Raw genomic sequence first — 17,293 nt, forward strand, 5'->3', positions numbered from 1 at the left:
GCGCGCACCTGTCTATTATGAGCGCCCCTCTACTCCGCCGTTTGCAGAAGATTATGACGCCGTCCACGACACAGGCAATACGTGTTGCCGATGGCGGTACTGTAGAAGTAATCGGAATGTGCACTGCTCGTGTCAGCATTGCCGGTCGTCACACCGTCGTCCTTTTCGCCGTTCTAGCTCGTTGCCCTCATGACCTCATACTTGGCCTTGATTTCCTTTCGGCACACTCGGCCTTAATTGACTGTTCTTCTGGTACACTCAGCCTCGATCTTCCTCTTCTCGCCGATAACTGTGAAAAGCCCGTCAGCCGCTTGAGCCCAACCACTTTTGTTCGCCTGCCACCTCGAGCAGTGACGTACGTCTGTTTGTCATCGACCCCTCCAGTTCCCGACGGCGACTACATCGTTACACCTATAACAGACGCACGACTTACGCGCAATATTACTGTGCCGCATACCATCGCCACCATAGCGGATAACTCCGTCTTCCTTCCGCTCCTCAATTTCGGCCTCATCCCCCAAGTGTTGCCCAACCAGATGTCGCTAGCCCAACTCACAGCTATAACCGACGATGACATCAACAATGTCGCCGTAACTGCTCCGGACCAAGCTGAAGTCTCACGGTTGCCCGGTTCTGACGCCGCCATTTTTCGAAACATGATTGGATCAGACCTTTCGCCTGATCAGGCCGACGCTCTCTCCCAGATCTTGGCCTCCTATAGTGACATTTTCGATATCCATGATCGTCCCTTGGGCCAGACTAAGATTGTCACTCACCGAATTAACACCGGTGACTCTGCACCCATCCACCGTCGGCCTTACCGCGTGTCTGCATCAGAGCGAGCAGTGATTCAAAAAGAAGTCGCCAAAATGCTAGCGAAAGATATCATCGAGCCATCGTCTAGCCCTTGGGCCTCCCCCGTGGTATTAGTAAAGAAGAAAGGCGGCTCCTGGCGTTTCTGCATTGATTATCGGCACCTCAACAAAATTACCAAGAAAGACGTGTATCCTCTTCCACGTATTGACGACGCACTCGACTGTCTCCATGGCGCCACCTTCTTTTCATCTCTCGACCTCCGATCTGGCTACTGGCAAATTGCTGTAGACGACATGGATCGTGAGAAGACCGCCTTCGTTACCCCTGACGGCCTTTACCAATTCAAGGTCATGCCCTTCGGTCTTTGCAACGCTCCAGCAACCTTCGAGAGAATGATGGACACGCTGCTTCAAGGATTTAAATGGTCGACGTGCTTGTGTTACTTGGACGACGTGATCATCTTCTCATCCACCTTCGCAACACACCTTGAACGCCTTTCGACCATTCTATCAATATTCCTACAAGCTGGCCTCCAGCTCAATTCCTCGAAGTGCCACTTCGGTCTTCGTCAAATTACTGTGTTGGGCCACCTCGTTGACGCTTCCGGTGTACGACCAGACCCGGCCAAAGTCCGCGCTGTAACGAACTTCCCCGTTCCTCGCTCTGTCCATGATGTTCGCAGTTTCGTGGGCCTGTGCTCGTACTTTCGCCGTTTCGTGAAAAACTTCGCGGCAATCGCACGCCCATTCACTGACCTTCTCAAACAAAACGTCCCATTTTGTTGGGGTCCTCTCCAAGCTGACGCCTTTTCTCAGCTAATCACCGCTCTAACGACACCACCTATTCTTGCACATTTTGACCCCGATGCTCCTACAGAAGTGCGCACAGACGCTAGTGGTCACGGCATCGGCGCAGTATTGGCCCAAACGCAGTGGGGCACTGATCGTGTTATTGCGTACGCAAGTCGGCTCCTCTCGAAGTCTGAACGCAACTACTCTATAACAGAACGAGAATGCCTTGCCCTTGTCTGGGCGGTTTCAAAATTCCGCCCTTACTTGTATGGCCGCCCATTCCGTGTCGTGACAGATCATCACGCACTCTGTTGGCTTTCTTCGCTGAAGGACCCTACTGGACGACTTGGTCGGTGGGCGCTGCGTCTTCAGGAGTACTCCTACTCAGTTGCCTACAAGTCTGGGCGCCTCCATCTGGACGCCGATTGCTTGTCCCGCTACCCTGTTGAACAGCCAGACGGATCGGTCATCGAGCCTAGCGCCAGCGTCATGTCCATGTCTCAGTTTCTTCAGATTGGTGACGAACAACGTCGCGATGCTTCCTTGCGATCACTCATTGGCCCTCTCGAATCTGCCCCTAACGACGCCTCACTCCGCATGTTCGTCCTCTTGAATGGCACGCTGTACCGTCGTAGCGTTCTGCTCGACGGCCCTGAGTTACTTCTCGTCGTGCCTAAACATCTGCGTTCAACGGTCCTGCATGAGCTTCACGACGAGCCCACTGCCGGCCACCTGGGCATATCTCGCACGTACGACCGTGTCCGGCGCCGCTTCTTTTGGCGCGGTCTCGCCCGGTCCGTTCGACGTTACGTGGCCTCCTGCGATAAATGCCAACGTCGGAAGCGACCTGCCGCACCCCCTGCTGGACTCCTCCACCCGATCTTCATCCCTACCGAACCTTTCTTCCGTGTTGGTGTAGACCTTCTCGGCCCTTTTCCCGAGTCCAACTCTGGCAACAAGTGGGTCGCCGTTGCTATAGACCATGCGACCAGGTACGCCATCACTCGAGCGCTCCCCACCAGCACTGCTACTGACGTTGCCGACTTTTTGCTCCACGACGTCATTCTACACCATGGCGCTCCTCGTCAACTGCTCACCGATCGTGGCCGCGCATTTTTGTCACGAGTAATTGACGATCTTTTACGCTCATCCTCAACGCAGCACAAGTTGACTACTTCCTACCATCCCCAAACAAATGGCCTCACCGAGCGCCTAAATTGCACTCTCGCGGACATGCTCTCCATGTATGTCTCATCTGACCACCATGACTGGGACCTGGCGCTACCTCACGTGACCTTCGCTTACAATTCATCCCGTCATGATACCGCCGGTTACTCACCTTTTTATATGCTCTATGGCCGTGATCCGACGTTACCACTGGACACCCTACTTCCGGCTACTACATCTCCGCCGAGCGAATACGCACGGGATGCTATCGCTCGTGCAGACTACGCGCGTCAGATCGCCCGCTCTAGGCAGTCGGCTTCACAAGCAACCCAGAAGACCCTCTACGACAGCAGGCATGCCGACGTTCATTTCTCGCCTGGTTCCCTCGTTCTCCTGTGGTGCCCAGTTCGTCGTGTTGGCCTGTCCGAGAAGTTGTTATCCCGCTACATGGGTCCATACCGTATCGTCCGCCAGGTCACGGACGTCACCTACGAGATCGTTGCCGTCTCGGAGACTAACCCGCCTGCAAACACGCCCAGTGACGTAGTGCACGTCAGTCGGCTCAAACAATACCGCCCTCCTTCTGAAGAACATGTTTAAAGTGCACCGAGACGGTGCTTTTACCGCCGGGGGTTATGCTACGTAGCTAACCCATCAAGAGCCAGACATTCTGCATACAGAAGACGACAAAGAAGTCTGGCCTGTCGGTCGGCTGTGGGTGCTGTCCTCCATCTTGACCGATGTTGTGCACATCAGTGCAAATACACTTGTAAATAGTCACGCCTCGTGTCATTTTACGTAACAATACACACACCCTTTACCGCTGGACGGCCTCAGAGACGGCAGGCGCTTATAAGCGCTTCTTCATTACCAGAGAGATGGCGCTAGGAGCTCGCTCCCTCGCTTGTTCTTATATTTGCGCAGGGATAACCTTGCCCTTCCGCTGTCTGCTCGCGCGGTTTTCTCGTGGTGAGGGGAAGAAGGATGTTTCACGCTTTCACCGTGATGTCCGCGCTCAGGCTCAGGTTACGGAGCGTATGAAAGTCACTCGAGCTCAAGGGACGCCGCTAAACGAACAAACAGAAGATGAGCGCGAACTATCAAGTGTCACAGGTCAACACTTGAAGCACGCTAGTTTCCATCGCTGCTTCGGCCGCCTTTGCAACAGGAGCGCTGTTCAAACTGAGAGTATCCATTGGCAAGCCTCACTTCGTATAGCATTAGTTTCTTGCTATCGCATTCATTGCTTCGCCCTTGCGGCGAAACTGTGACTTTTTTGGCATATTCAAAAAGTTGATACCTAAGTCTGCTTAGCGCTGTTTATCATAAAGTTGTCAGCTATTTTGTGCGCAAGTGCCTTCTCAAGTGAAAGCTCTGCTTTGTATATCTGATCTACGTTCATAAGAACAACGAAATAGTTTCTTCGTTGAGCCCTGCCTGGATTTGGCGAATTTTAGGTATGAAAGGCGAAACGTAGGATCTACCTATAAAGGCAACGTATATTTCTGTGATAAACTGTTTCTCTGATAAATAAGGATCGCAATTTCATAAAGTGTACCTAGAAGGACATTTGGTGGGCAAATTCATCGGCAATGTGAGGTACTTGTACGGGCAGCTCAGCAAGTGTGTAAGCTCAGGCTGAGCAGCAAGTTGTCTGGTGCTCTCCTACAAAATATAAAAAATGCAATAACGCTGATATTATCTCCTCCGCGTGAACCCTGAAGCAGCACATGCGAAAAAAAAATACTTTTGAATGCTCCAATCAAAGGAGTCTTTTGACGTATGCGTCAAAAACAATTCTTCCCTCAAAACAAATCGCGCAAAGCGTACATCTAGAAGACACGTACCTCCCACCCAGGTCTGGAGAACTTGATTTTCGTAGAAGACCATATCCAGTCTGAAAAAAAGTGAAATTTCGAAATATTCTTATTTTATTATTGTCAGAGTTTAACCAACGGTGCAATTGTCCTGTTTTATTCATGCCTTTCTTCACAAAGATTTCATCAAAATCGTTTATTGATTTACTCATTATTGAATTCGTAATTTTCAAATTAAACACTTTCACTGAATACTGTTTTCTCCTTTGTATTAAACAATGTGAAGTGCCTGCAGCGAGTGAGAATTCGCATGCCAGCTCAAGCCACGAAGATATTTGGTGACACTTCTCGAAGTGGATGGCCAGGAACTAAGCCGCGACACAAAACATTGAAGCGATGCGTTACGCGGTAGACGCCAGCACCAGCTATCGAGGACCGTTTTCATGTTTTATTTCTCCAAATTTCCGAATGCGAAAAGTGCGTACTTTTTACGAGTTACTGGTAGCTTTCCCAAGTTGACACGTTTTTAACGCAGTTCACCAGGTTTTATGTCGAGAATCTTGTGGAACACAAGGGAAGTCGGCCTAGTTACTCTGCGGCGCACACCTGATCCTGTTTCCTTGCACACCCTCCTCGGCACTTCCGAGCAGTTCTCGACTGCCGAAGACCGCGCGGGAGTGACCGACGCTAGCTGGAGCCGAAATCAGACGCGTGCGCGCTACTGGGAAGAGAGAAGTGATCAGTAGAGCACCGAAGACGGATTTAAGCGAGAAAGCACCGAGCGGGAGCGCAAGGTAAGTGCCTTTACCCCTGTTGTACTTTACCACTTTGCTGATAGCAGAAACGTATTATTCTGAGTTCGAACACACAGCATTGCCGCATTTATATTCATGAAGTTTCAGGATTATAGTCCAGGTCGAGAATTCATCGTGTTCACCTATCACCAGCCGTTCTCAGCGCCTGCTGCGACAGCATCGGCCCGTGCACTCTGCATTTTGACGCAGCTCGTATACAAAGTTGACACCTGTATTCAACGCATTTCGTTGCAACTTCCACTATTCATAGGCCAAACAGCTCCGGTGTGGAAACGCGCTGTGTAAGCTGGCAGCAGCAAGAGACTTAGGGCCAAGAGGGGAGAATGATCTTGCTGACTACGCTTTGGCGCTCACGTGTGTCGAGACGGGAACGATCTACAGGGAAAAAAATTAGGCGCTGACCACACTAGACCAGGTGCTTTTCAGAGCCGTGCCCTCGACCAATGAGAGCTGGCTTTGAAATGCAAAAAAAAAAAAAAAAAGACAATTGAGGCACGTCGCACTAGTGGCGCCAAGCGTAACGTAAGAGATCAGCTGGGCGGTCTTCCATGTTGCTCTCTACTTTTGTCTTTCTTTCTCGCTCTCTTCCTTTCGCTTTTACTCTTGGTTTTTTTCTATCTCACTTTTACTCCTGTTTCATTCTATTTCTTTCTTTCCCTCTCTTTCTTTCCCTTTCTGTTTCGCTCTCTGTTTTTTTGCAAAGCTTTTTGTTGTATGTTTCTTTCACTCTCTCTTCCTTTCTACCTCTTTCTTTTTATCTTACTTTTTCTCTCTACTCATTCTGGCGCCCATACGAGTTATTGCAACCCCCGCCAGACAAATAGGTGCAGTGGGGGCGCGCGCGCCAGTCGAATTGTTGTGTTGTACAAGCTAGTCGCAGCTGTGTTTGTCTGTACTGCAAACGCTTCTAGTACACAATAGCTGTGCGAAGTACTAGGTGACGCGAGATGCCATATAAGATAGAGGCCGTTCATGATGATGATAGTTTTTGTAAGACCCTCGTAGTGAAAATCAAGCTTTGTTTAACGAAAATTCAGCAGATGCCATGCGTTGCGGGAATCCATTTTATGAACAGCATTCAGCAAGTAGCCGCTCATGACGCATTTTAAATGCGAGGCATTTCTTAGCGAACTTCTGCGACTTTGAGAGTACCTATCTATCTATCTATCTATCTATCTATCTATCTATCTATCTATCTATCTATCTATCTATCTATCTATCTATCTATCTAATCTATGTAGCCGCCTACGTCTGGGTGCTCTCGTGTTCGCCTCCTTAACTTGATGTAGACAAAAATTGGCATGGGAGGGTAAGAGGCTTTGACGAATAAGACTGTCTGGTCGTGACATGAATTACGTAAAAATCCTGTCGTGAATGTCGTCAAACCCTTTCCTCCAGATACGTGAGGCTCATACCCGTTTACCACGGGTCGTGGTGTACGGGTATGCACCACAGGTGATTGACAGTTTATATGTACCCAGGAACGGCGAGAACAGACATTGGTCATTTAAATGCGAGAGCGTTATGAAAAACCAACATCCGTAGCGTTGACCCGACGAATGGAAAGAATAAAAATTACGATCCCAGCAGGAATCGAACCCAAGCATTCTGCGTGGCCATGAGGTATTCTACCACAGAGCTACGCCAGGTCTAGTTTGGAAAAACAGCCTATGCATGCCTAATGTCCGTGCAACGTCAATTGTAGTTGTGGGGCTGGCTATCTAATTTTACAAGAAAGCAATAAGCACTACATATTGCCACGTGCGTTGCTTATTATCACTTTTGCTGTATACGGTTTTCACCCACAAAGACTGTTAGCAACGCTGAGCGCAAACCGCGCCTCATTGTTCGAGAAGCTTCGCGATTACTGTAGATCCTTTTTTGAAGATTTCGCGCAAGACGCGAACAGTCGAGCTTGTTCTAGAGTTTGCGCGACAACCAGCAATAACGCTGGAATATTCGACGGCACGTGTATAAATGCCCACGCGCTTCACCGCTTGCTAGTTGATCGAAGGTCGACGCTCTGTTCGCCGCTATCAGTTTATTGCTGTATTTTGTGCACACTGTGGGCTCGGTAAGCCCACAGTGTCCACACAGGTACTGCACTTACAGAAACATGTCGATCGATATCGTAACGCTTGGCTCAAAGCCAAAAAATGCAGCATAGGACATTTCGCTGACTGCTTCGCATGAAAGCGATTCCCACAAGGTGCGGGATCTACCTGATTTTAACGCGATAGCGTTAGAGAGCTCGTGTCGCAGAAATTCCGGTGTCGGCGTCGGCACCGTTGGTTGTGAGCGAAAAATCATCCGTGAGCGAAAAATCGAGAAAGTAGCAAATAAGATAAACGATAAAATCTTCGGTCCCAATGAGGATCGAACCCGGGCCGTTTGCATGGCAGGCAGGTGTCTTACCACAAAGCCACGATGTCACTTGCAGCTGCTTCGGAAAAAAACACTACATAAGTGTCATGTAGTGAAAGGAGTCTCAACGTATTTTGTTCGGCAGGTGTCACGACGAAAACGAGCCCATACGGGGATTTGTAGGCGCAATCGCGAGGTCATCAAACTACGTCGAAAAAGGCCGGGATAGTGCAGCCATCGCCGCTAAATACACACACGAACTTCCAAACAGCTCTAAAAACGGACAACTATGTCCATCTAGCGGAAAACATATCAAGCCAACGCAGCAAACGCTAGGTAATGTGCTGCCATCTGTGAGGCATTGTGAGAAATATGTCCGGCCTTTTCCTGGCATCCGAGAGGGCGGGCGCGCGGCGTATATCTTGGAGGCCATGCGACTCTTGCTTTAGATCGAAAGCCTGTACAATTCGCGCGCGTGCGTGCGTGTGTGTGTGTGTGTGTGTGTAACGATACAAATTAACAAGTATGCACTTAGTGGTTGCAGTGCGCACTGGGGGCCGCATTTCGCTATCGCGTTCAACTCTTAAAGCCGAAGCTTAAGGGTCCCCCAATTTTTTTGGTGACGTGACTGTATGGCGAATATAAAAGACAGGTGGCAACACGAAAATTATGACATGCATGTCGTGTAGGGCATGATTTACATGCCAAGCTCATGGTGCGTTCGTGGCGGTTTCGCTAGCTCGGTATACACCAAATTAGTCGTCATACACGACATGACTGTACGATGGATATAAATGACAGGTGGAGACATGACAACCATGATATGCATTTCGTGTACAGCATGATTCAGATGCCCCGCACATGGTGCGCTCGCGGCCGTTTCCCTTGCTTGATATACACCGAAACTGGTATTGCGTGACGCGACTTCATGATGAACGCTAATGACTGGTGGTGACACGATAATCATGACATGCATTTCATTTACAGCATGATTTACATGCTAGGATCATGGTGCGCTCACGGCCGTGTCGCTAGTTTGATATACACCCAAACTTGTACTGCGTGACGTGGCTGTGTGAAGAACATCACTGACAGGACCTAATGACAGGACTCAGGACATCAATGAGAGGACTCATGCATGTCATGAACAACACGATTTACATGAGAATGTCCTGGTACGCTTAAGGCCGTTTCGTTAACTAGATATACACCTAAATTGGTATGGCATGACATGAGTGCGTGACGAACATAAACGACAGATCCTGAATTGCATATACCAGAATATAGATTTCGTTATATTACAGATTGTACATGCATGAATTCATGACAAATATGCGATATACAGTGAACTAGATGTCATGTCATGAATGACTTAATTTGCGTCAAAGGCAAACAAGGCGATGTATGCAGCTCTTTGCTTGCTGCTTCGCATTAAATCGATTTCCACAGTGCGCGGGATCTGCCAGGTTTTTTTACAGTGAACGCTGTACTGAGATCAGAACACGACTTGATTTTGTGGCGTTTTTGTACGCAGCCGCCGCCGTTTTTCGTAACCAATATCGCGCGAAATGAGAAAAAATATCCAGGATCGGATGAGATTTGAACACGGCCCCCCCTGTATGGCAGTCAAGCGTTCTACCACAGAGCCACGCCGGTGCTTGAAACTCGTTCGCGAATAGACCCTATACAGGCTTCGTTTCGGAAAAGAAATTGCGTTAACATTTGTAATATAGCTTGATAGAAGGGTAAACTAACAACCAGGCGTCACGCAATGCCACCTTCGCAATGAGTGCAACCCATTACAAAAGACTCAACCATAATTCTTCATTGTCATCTGGCTGAGTATCAACAAAGTGCGCATAATGCCTTACAGATGTGCAGCGGGTACCACGCTTTTCCGCTGTATGACGAGTAATGACAGAATGGGTGCTTCCCCTCTACAAAAATGTTATGATTTATGGCGGAGTGCGTACATCGCAAGTGTATTTGTAATAATTTCTCCAAGACAGTTCCAAACGGCCTCTAGAAAGACCGCTCTTCTAGGTTTCCCTGAGACTAGACATCGTCCAGAGAGGTATTCCGGGAGTCGCTTGTGGTGCATAATTCGCGGGCAGCAGATTTTGATGCGACATCACAACTTCCGAGTATGCAGCCTTGGGCCATGTGTTAATAACGTCTCTCAGTCAATAGTCTCAGTGCCTTGTCAATAACCTCAGATGCACTCGCAGTGGACTTGAGCATTTCGCTTTATTGTACATTGCTTATATGTACGGATAAACGGTGCATATTTTTGCTAATGGGTCTGTCACGTAGGCCTCAGGAGCAGCTTTCACGGTATCTCACATGCGCATCACGAACGCTTTAAGACAGCGCATCGGACATCGTTTACTGCGGCTGAGCTGACCGGCGTTAGAGATGCTACCTGCAACATTGTACAACAGATTCCCGCGATAGTTACTTTATTTTGCGACTCCAAGCCGGCGCTTCAACTTATCAGCATTTACATAAAGCAAGGAACTGCATACAGTCCTCCGTTGTGCAACATAATTAATATGTTATCTGAGGCGTCTCAGTCCGGACATACTATTGCATTGCAATGGATTCCCAGTCACTGTGGCATAGCTGGGAACGAGAAAGCTGGCGCAGAAGCAAAAATGGCGTACACCAGAGGCGAAGTCATATCAATTCACTTTTCCTGATATGACATCAACGGCTTGCTGTCTATCTCCATGAAAACATCTATGACACGATTATGGGGTGACCCTGATTATCGCCAAAAGCGTCTTTACAGATTTCATGCTAATAAGGTGGCCATACTTTTCGGCGTCGATTCCGGCTAAGATGATACCAGGAAACATTAAACATTGATTGCGACTGGGTGTTGCATATACACAAAGATACCTTTGTAAGATTGGGCAGGAGCAAAACTCTAACTGCAGTGTGTGTCACACGTCAGAGACCATTCAACATATCCTGTGCGTGTGCCCACAATACGCGGCCGACAGACAGTCACTTAAGTGCGTCGTAGATCGTCTGGACTCCCGACCCTTTTCGGAGAAGCTTTTGGGTACTTGGGAACATGCAGAACAGGCCCAGCGGAGTTTAAAGTGCCCCTTACGATTTCTAAGTGAGACAGATCTAGATGTTGGTCTTTACAGCATATGCGATATAAAGATGTGGAAACAGTTAGACATATGTAGATTTTTTGAGACCACAAATTATATATTTCGTGTGGAAGCATTTACACGGACGCGAACAAGAAGAAACGCGACCGTCTCGTGCTGGTTGCTTCGTGGTCGTCGTCTTTTCCTGGTCGGTTCTTGTAGCCCGCGCTAGTGCGCTACAGGGCCCCCTTCTAGCGAGGTTTGTTGCAGGTGGCCAGAGGCGGACCGTTGAGCCGCGTAAATGCATGCGGCGAGTATGGCAGTCCGAAGTGGTTGTAAGTTGCGACGTTGTCGAAGTATCGGTGTCCAAGTACGCAGGCTTTAGACGGTCGACGGAAACAGTGTCTTCCCGGCCGTTGATGAGCCGACGGAAGTGTTAAGGCGTGCGGTTGATGACCTCAAACGGGCCATCAAACGGGGGCTGAAGAGGAGGCCGGACGGCATCGAGTCGCACAAGAACGTGCATGCAGTGTTGGTGTTCGGGACTGACTACACACAACGAGATCTTCGTCGTTGTGGAGGCGGAACCACGGTACGCGGAGCGCTCCGTAGATGTTACACATAGTCGGACACGTCTGCATATAGGTCTCGTGTGCTCGGTTGACGGCGCCACCGTTCTCCGAGTGTGCAGCGCAAATGCGGCTCATTTTGTCCCTGTTCCCTTCCCGGCGCGTATTAGAAGCTGTGTACGGGGAACGTCGATGCATGACAATGACAAGTGAAAACTAGCCCCGCTTGTTTTTTTTTGCGGCTACGGACTAATAGCAAGCGTTGAGTAATACTTCAAACGAAGTAGTTCACTTAGGCGTGGCGAATTTTGTGCCTCCAATCACGTTTACTGCGTGAGATAAGAACTGCACAGTGCCGTCGGTCCGTCGCAAATATTCGGAAAATGCGTCACACAAATAAAGAGCGTAGAGAACGACGTGCGTTTAGAAGCGAGTAAACTTTTTTCTTGGCATACGATAGAAAATACTCTTTATCGGCAGCCTCGTGCGTCGCTTGTCCTATGACCGGCGCGCATTAGCAGAAAGCTGGGATAGTTGAAGTGACATGTTAGCAACGATAAAAAGATACAGACCGCATGAAGTGCCCGTCTCCTAGGTTTTTATCAATGTTAGTATGTTGAACACTTTGCTAAATTATATTTTTGAACATGTGCAACTGTTTTTCGTCTCGGTCCTCCAATCATAAAGCCGATCCTGTGGCCCCTCAGCCCGACAGTCGTGCACAGCCGACAAAGTGGGCACTACAGAGTACTGCTTTGCCTTGCAGTGGTTCCCAGAAACCTCCGTTCGGGCTAATAATAATAAAAGGAACAAGGAAACCAACAATGTGTCAATATTACCTGGAGCAGTAGCGTAGCCAAAAATATTCTTTTTGTCGGTGGGGTTCAAGCATACTTCATGAATGTTCGTTTAAGTTTGTATGTGTGCGTGTATACATACACATGCAATTTTTTTTAATTTGGGGAAGGGGAATGGGGTTTGAATCCCGCTGGTGACGACAGTGACTTGGATAGGAAGCGAAAGAAACCGTGCAAAGGCAGGACATGTTTGCTTATCTGGCGCACCGAACGGCTGCGTTTTAACATTGTCGCCGACCAGCCTCGTACGACTTCCATGGTAAATTATAAAATTGCGCCTTCGGCAGTTTCCCGGCCGTGTTCTTGTAGCTGTTATGACATGCGAACTCATAAGTGCAGATAGAAGTCGACTTTTTTCGCCGCGTACACACACTTGCGCTGTAGGGGCATTGCGAACCTGATGTGGTCATGCAAGGCTTTGCGGAGAGAACAAGAACATTTTGCCAGCAGCCACCGCAGTGGCGCTCTAGGTCCGATTTGAAACAGCAGCGCACGAGGCCTATACCGTGAGCGGGCCACTGAAGAATTCACCAGGAAATCGACGAGTCGTGCCAAATGTCAGCTCGGCGGCGCTTATGGAGGAGTCGCTACGAAGAGACGTGTGGATGCCAAGCATAACAAAAGGAAGGCGTGCGATCCATAATGAAGGTAAAGTGGAAGCCATGAGTGACGCTTTTCATTGGCGTTAAAAACATTCGAAGACTCCATTGCAGTGTTGCAGAGTGTCCACGCCGGAATTGGAATGACTCTGAAATCATTCCGAATTTTCGTGACCGCGGAATGGAATGTGAATAGGATGGGAATGGAATGGGGACAATGCTTGGAGGAATGGAATGGGAATTGAATTAAGCGCCTATTGCACGGAATGGAATGGGAATGGAACTACGTCTTTTTCCGAAAATAGAGCACGTTTTCGTCTACGCGCTGCTTTTTAAACTTCAAACATTATTTAGTCAGAGCCTGGAATTTAACAATAAAGCAATATTTCTAAAATAGCTTGGCTGATTACAAGCACGGTACATTTATAAGCAACGCGCCTACTGCAATTCTGTTTTATATAGACTGTGTTTCACAGACGTTTGACTATTCGTCGCATAACTGCGGCTCTCTGCCGTTGGTATCCGTCGTACGGATCTACGGCGGGTGGCATACCCCCCTTACGCCTTGTGATTTTTTTCCCTCGGCGGTGTCCCACGCGCCTGCCGTCTCCCCACTCTTCACTTCTATGTTTTTGCTTCTGTCGCCGTCGGCGACTCGGACGCATATTCGAAAAAGCGCTTCTCTAAGTTGTGATGCGTATTGGCGCTGGCGCGATGCTTGTGTTCACTGCAAGCTTTCGTATACCAGCTTGCGCGCCGTCTCACGAACTGAGAAAGTTCTCCTCAGCCCGTCCATGCTTGCGAGGCGCGCTTGACAAGCGTGAGCGCTGATCAGCAGTGCGGCTCAGTGTTCCGTATTCGATGCAAAGGCACAACCTGCCCGAGCGGTGCACTGTTCCGACTAATACCAGCAGATCTAGAGGGTTTTGTTCCCCATTAACCAAATCTTTGTTTTCTCCATATTCACGACCGATCCTAGACGCGTGGCAAAACTGCGTAGTCTTCTTGAACACTACTTTTGTCAGCATACAAATACTCTATGTCGCCATTTTAGCATTAACACATTTAAGCTTAAACGATAATAGAACATCGCCATTCGTTCAAACATGCTGACCACGATATAGGTAGCGGGAGAACTGCCCCTATGGGAATTGTAGGGTGGTTGTCCTGCACGAGATATGTCACCAAGCTACTATCCCTCGACCTTGGTAACGTGTTTTGCGCACTTTTGCAGTTCTTAGTGAATCTGGTGACATCAGATTTATGGGGCGTTCATTCTTATCTCGATAAAACTATCTAGATGCCTTTCCTACGTTGAGGAATTACAGGAATGAAATTGAACTGCCCGGCCATTTACAGAGTGGGAATGGGCTGTTTTCTATTTCTAAGGAATTGAAAGGAATGGAATCGCGCCAAATTTTTATTCCCTGGAATAGAATTGGAATGGAATGGAGGAGCCCATTCCGCAACACTGCTTCATTGGCGATGGGATGATACGAGGTAGTGTTGATGTGGTTGACACCAAGGAGCCGAGTTAGATTGGCGAAGAATGTTGAGTCGAACTGGCGACTATGGTCAGTCGCAATGGTGGAAGGGAGAACGTAGCGGCTAATCCAAAGAGTAACGAGCGCTCGGGCTGTCGCCTCCACAGTTATGTTTTGAAGAGGCATTGCTTCAGGACATTTTGTGAATGGGTCAATGTAGGTTAGCAGTTAGCAATGGTTCCCGCATGGAGGAAGTGGACCAACAATGTCGACGTGTAGGTGGCTGAAGTGAGCGTCCGGGGCAGAGAACATGCCAAGAGGTGTGGCAGTGTGACGACGCACTTTAGACTATTGGCACCTGAGGCAAGCACGTGACCAACGACGGACGTCTACGTTAATGCTCGGCCACACATAACGTGAAGTGATCAGTCGCTGTGTGGCGCGACTGATCCTTCACGCCAAGCAGTGCAACGCATCAAAGACTGCTCGACGGAAAGGGAGAGGTACTTAAAGTCGAGCACGTGCTGTCGACGTATGACAAACGAGGGGCACGTCACAGTCAGGCACCAAGACGTCAGCCAAGACGAGTGGTGTGCCGCGGTTTTGTAGCAGCTCGAGCTCGTCGTCATTCCTCTGGGCGACAGCCTTAACTGTGAAGTCGATGCCCGCTCGGCAGTATTGTGTTGCGTGGATAGCAGTGCGAGAAAGCGCATCGGCAAATGCGTTGGCGTTTCTATTGATGTGGCGAATGTCGCTCGTGTATTCCGAGACGAAGGCAAGCTGCCTGATTTCGCGGGGTGCGTAAGAAGTGCTGGTGGACGCTAAAGCTGACGTCACTGGTTTATGATCCGTGAAGATGTGAAAGACGCGTCGCTCGAGAAAATGGCGAAAGGGCTTCACAGCCAAGTAGATGGCCAGTAGCTCTCGGCCGAAGGTGCTTTAGCGGCGCTCGGGAGGGGCAAGCTTCATAGAAAAATTACACCATCTCCCGCTAAAGGGGACCATGAGGCGATGCGAAGCCGGAGCACTTGCACGATCGCGTTCCGTTGGCGTTCGTTGGGCATGCTACCGACCTCGCGTCGTGGAACGCGAAGAAGGAAGCTACACGCGTCGTATCTTCCATCTAGCCTGGCCGTTAATTCTCACAGGGCGAGCGGGGAACGCGGTCGACAGGCGGGCGAGAGAGGGGCAGCGTAGGAGAGGAGGTAGAAGGGGAGGGGACGCGCATGCGCTCGAGCTCATGGCGGCGTTGCGCAGGAGAGAATTTCGGCATGTCTAGCCCGCGTTTCAGAGGAAGAGTGGAAAGGGGGAGCGGGAAAGTGGAGAGGGGGGTTGGGAGAGGGGTATGGGAGAGGGGGAGGAGAGAGAGAAAGTGGAGTGGGGAAGGAGAGAGGGAAAGTGGAGAGGAGGTGTGTGGAGAGGGTATGCGCATGCGCAGTAAGGGTGGTCACGCCGCACACCACCACCACCACCACCACCGGATTGAGCTCCGCCTTAAGATACTTCGCATCTAAAAGAAGGCGATGGGCTGACAAGCGCCAGCAACGGACTGTTGCAAAACGGCGCCAACGGCGGTGTCAGATGCGTCTACCATGACGGATGTTCGGACGTCGCATTTAGGGTGTTCGAGGAGTGCAGCGCCGGCAATGGCTTCTTTGATGTCTCTAAATTCATGCTCAGTCGCATCGCTCCAGAGTACCGGGGTAGTCGGTGTTTTGACGCCCGTGCGAAGGTCGTTGAGAGGCTGGAGTATATCGGTGCAGCGAGGAACGAAACAACGATAAAGGTTGGCAAGGCGAAGATATTGACGCAGCTGCCTGGTGGTGCTCCCCCTCTCTCTCTTCTCCTACGCTGCCCCCCTCTCGCATACCTGTCGACCGCGTTCCCCCCTCGCCCTGTGAGAATTAACGGCCAGGCTAGAGGGAAGACAAGACGCGCGTAGCGTTCCTCTTCGCGTACCACGACGCGAGGTCGGTAGCATGCCCAACGAACGCCAACGGAACGCGATCATGCAAGTGCTCCGGCTTCGCATCGCCTGATGGTCCTCTTTAGCGGGAAATGATGTAGTTTTCTTTCCCTTTCCCCTTACCGCGTGCGAAGTAGCAGGCTAGTAAACCCGCTTTCTGGGCCGACCTCTCCTCCCTCTTGCCATTAAACATCTTCTTGTTCTTCTTTCCCTGTTACTATGCTGCGAGTTACGCGCTGGTCTGTTTCTGTTTCTTTTCTTAACGCGACAGCGTTAAAAAGGTCGTTTTGCAGAAATTCTGGCACCGGCGTCGGTGTTGGCGTCATTGCTTGCGAGTGAAAGATCAGCGTTGTTCGTGACCAAATAATTCATAAAGATGCAAATGAAATAAATAGCTAAAGTCTTATGTTCGAGTGAGAATCGAAACCAGGACATCTCTGTGGCAAGCAGATGCTCTACCGCATAGCTACGCGATTGCTTGATACTGCTGCAAAAAACAAACCCTATATGAATTTCATGTAGTGGTAGGAGTCGCGTTAAGGCGTGTAATATTGCGTGGCAGAAGCGTAGAATCGGTCCACGCGTCAAAACAGGTGAATTGCGCAATGATCGGGTGTTTTAAATGTCCACCCATTGCAAGGAACTAAGGCATATTTAATGATGAGCAGCAGAAAAAAGCACCAAAAAAAGTCATAATATAACAATATCTGGGGTTTAACGTGCTGAAAGCACGATATGATTATGAGAAACACCGTATTGGAGGGCTCCGGAAAATTCGACCGCCTGGGGTTTTTTAACGTGCACCTAAATCTAAGTACACGGGCCTCGAACATTTTCGCCTCCATCGAAAATGCAGCCGCCGCAGCCGGGATTCGATCCCGCGACCTTCGGGTCATCAATAAAGTCAGCAGCTGTGTAGGTTCGCGTGTTGCCTTACGGACGCG

At 49.5% G+C, this 17,293-nt stretch overlaps 1 protein-coding gene across 1 annotated transcript in view; it reads right to left on the reverse strand.

Annotated features, from left to right (window-relative positions):
* Positions 1-17,293, reverse strand: part of LOC119394395 (venom metalloproteinase antarease-like TtrivMP_A) — a gene marked incomplete in the record, with an annotated part of 229,940 nt that overhangs the window by 66,627 nt on the left and 146,020 nt on the right. Inside the window, 1 exon segment of the mRNA XM_037661693.1 lies at positions 4,622-4,671. Within this exon segment, the coding sequence (XP_037517621.1) occupies positions 4,622-4,671 (50 nt within the window).

Source organism: Rhipicephalus sanguineus, chromosome 5 (assembly GCF_013339695.2).
Source record: "Rhipicephalus sanguineus isolate Rsan-2018 chromosome 5, BIME_Rsan_1.4, whole genome shotgun sequence".
Taxonomy (NCBI): domain Eukaryota; kingdom Metazoa; phylum Arthropoda; class Arachnida; order Ixodida; family Ixodidae; genus Rhipicephalus; species Rhipicephalus sanguineus.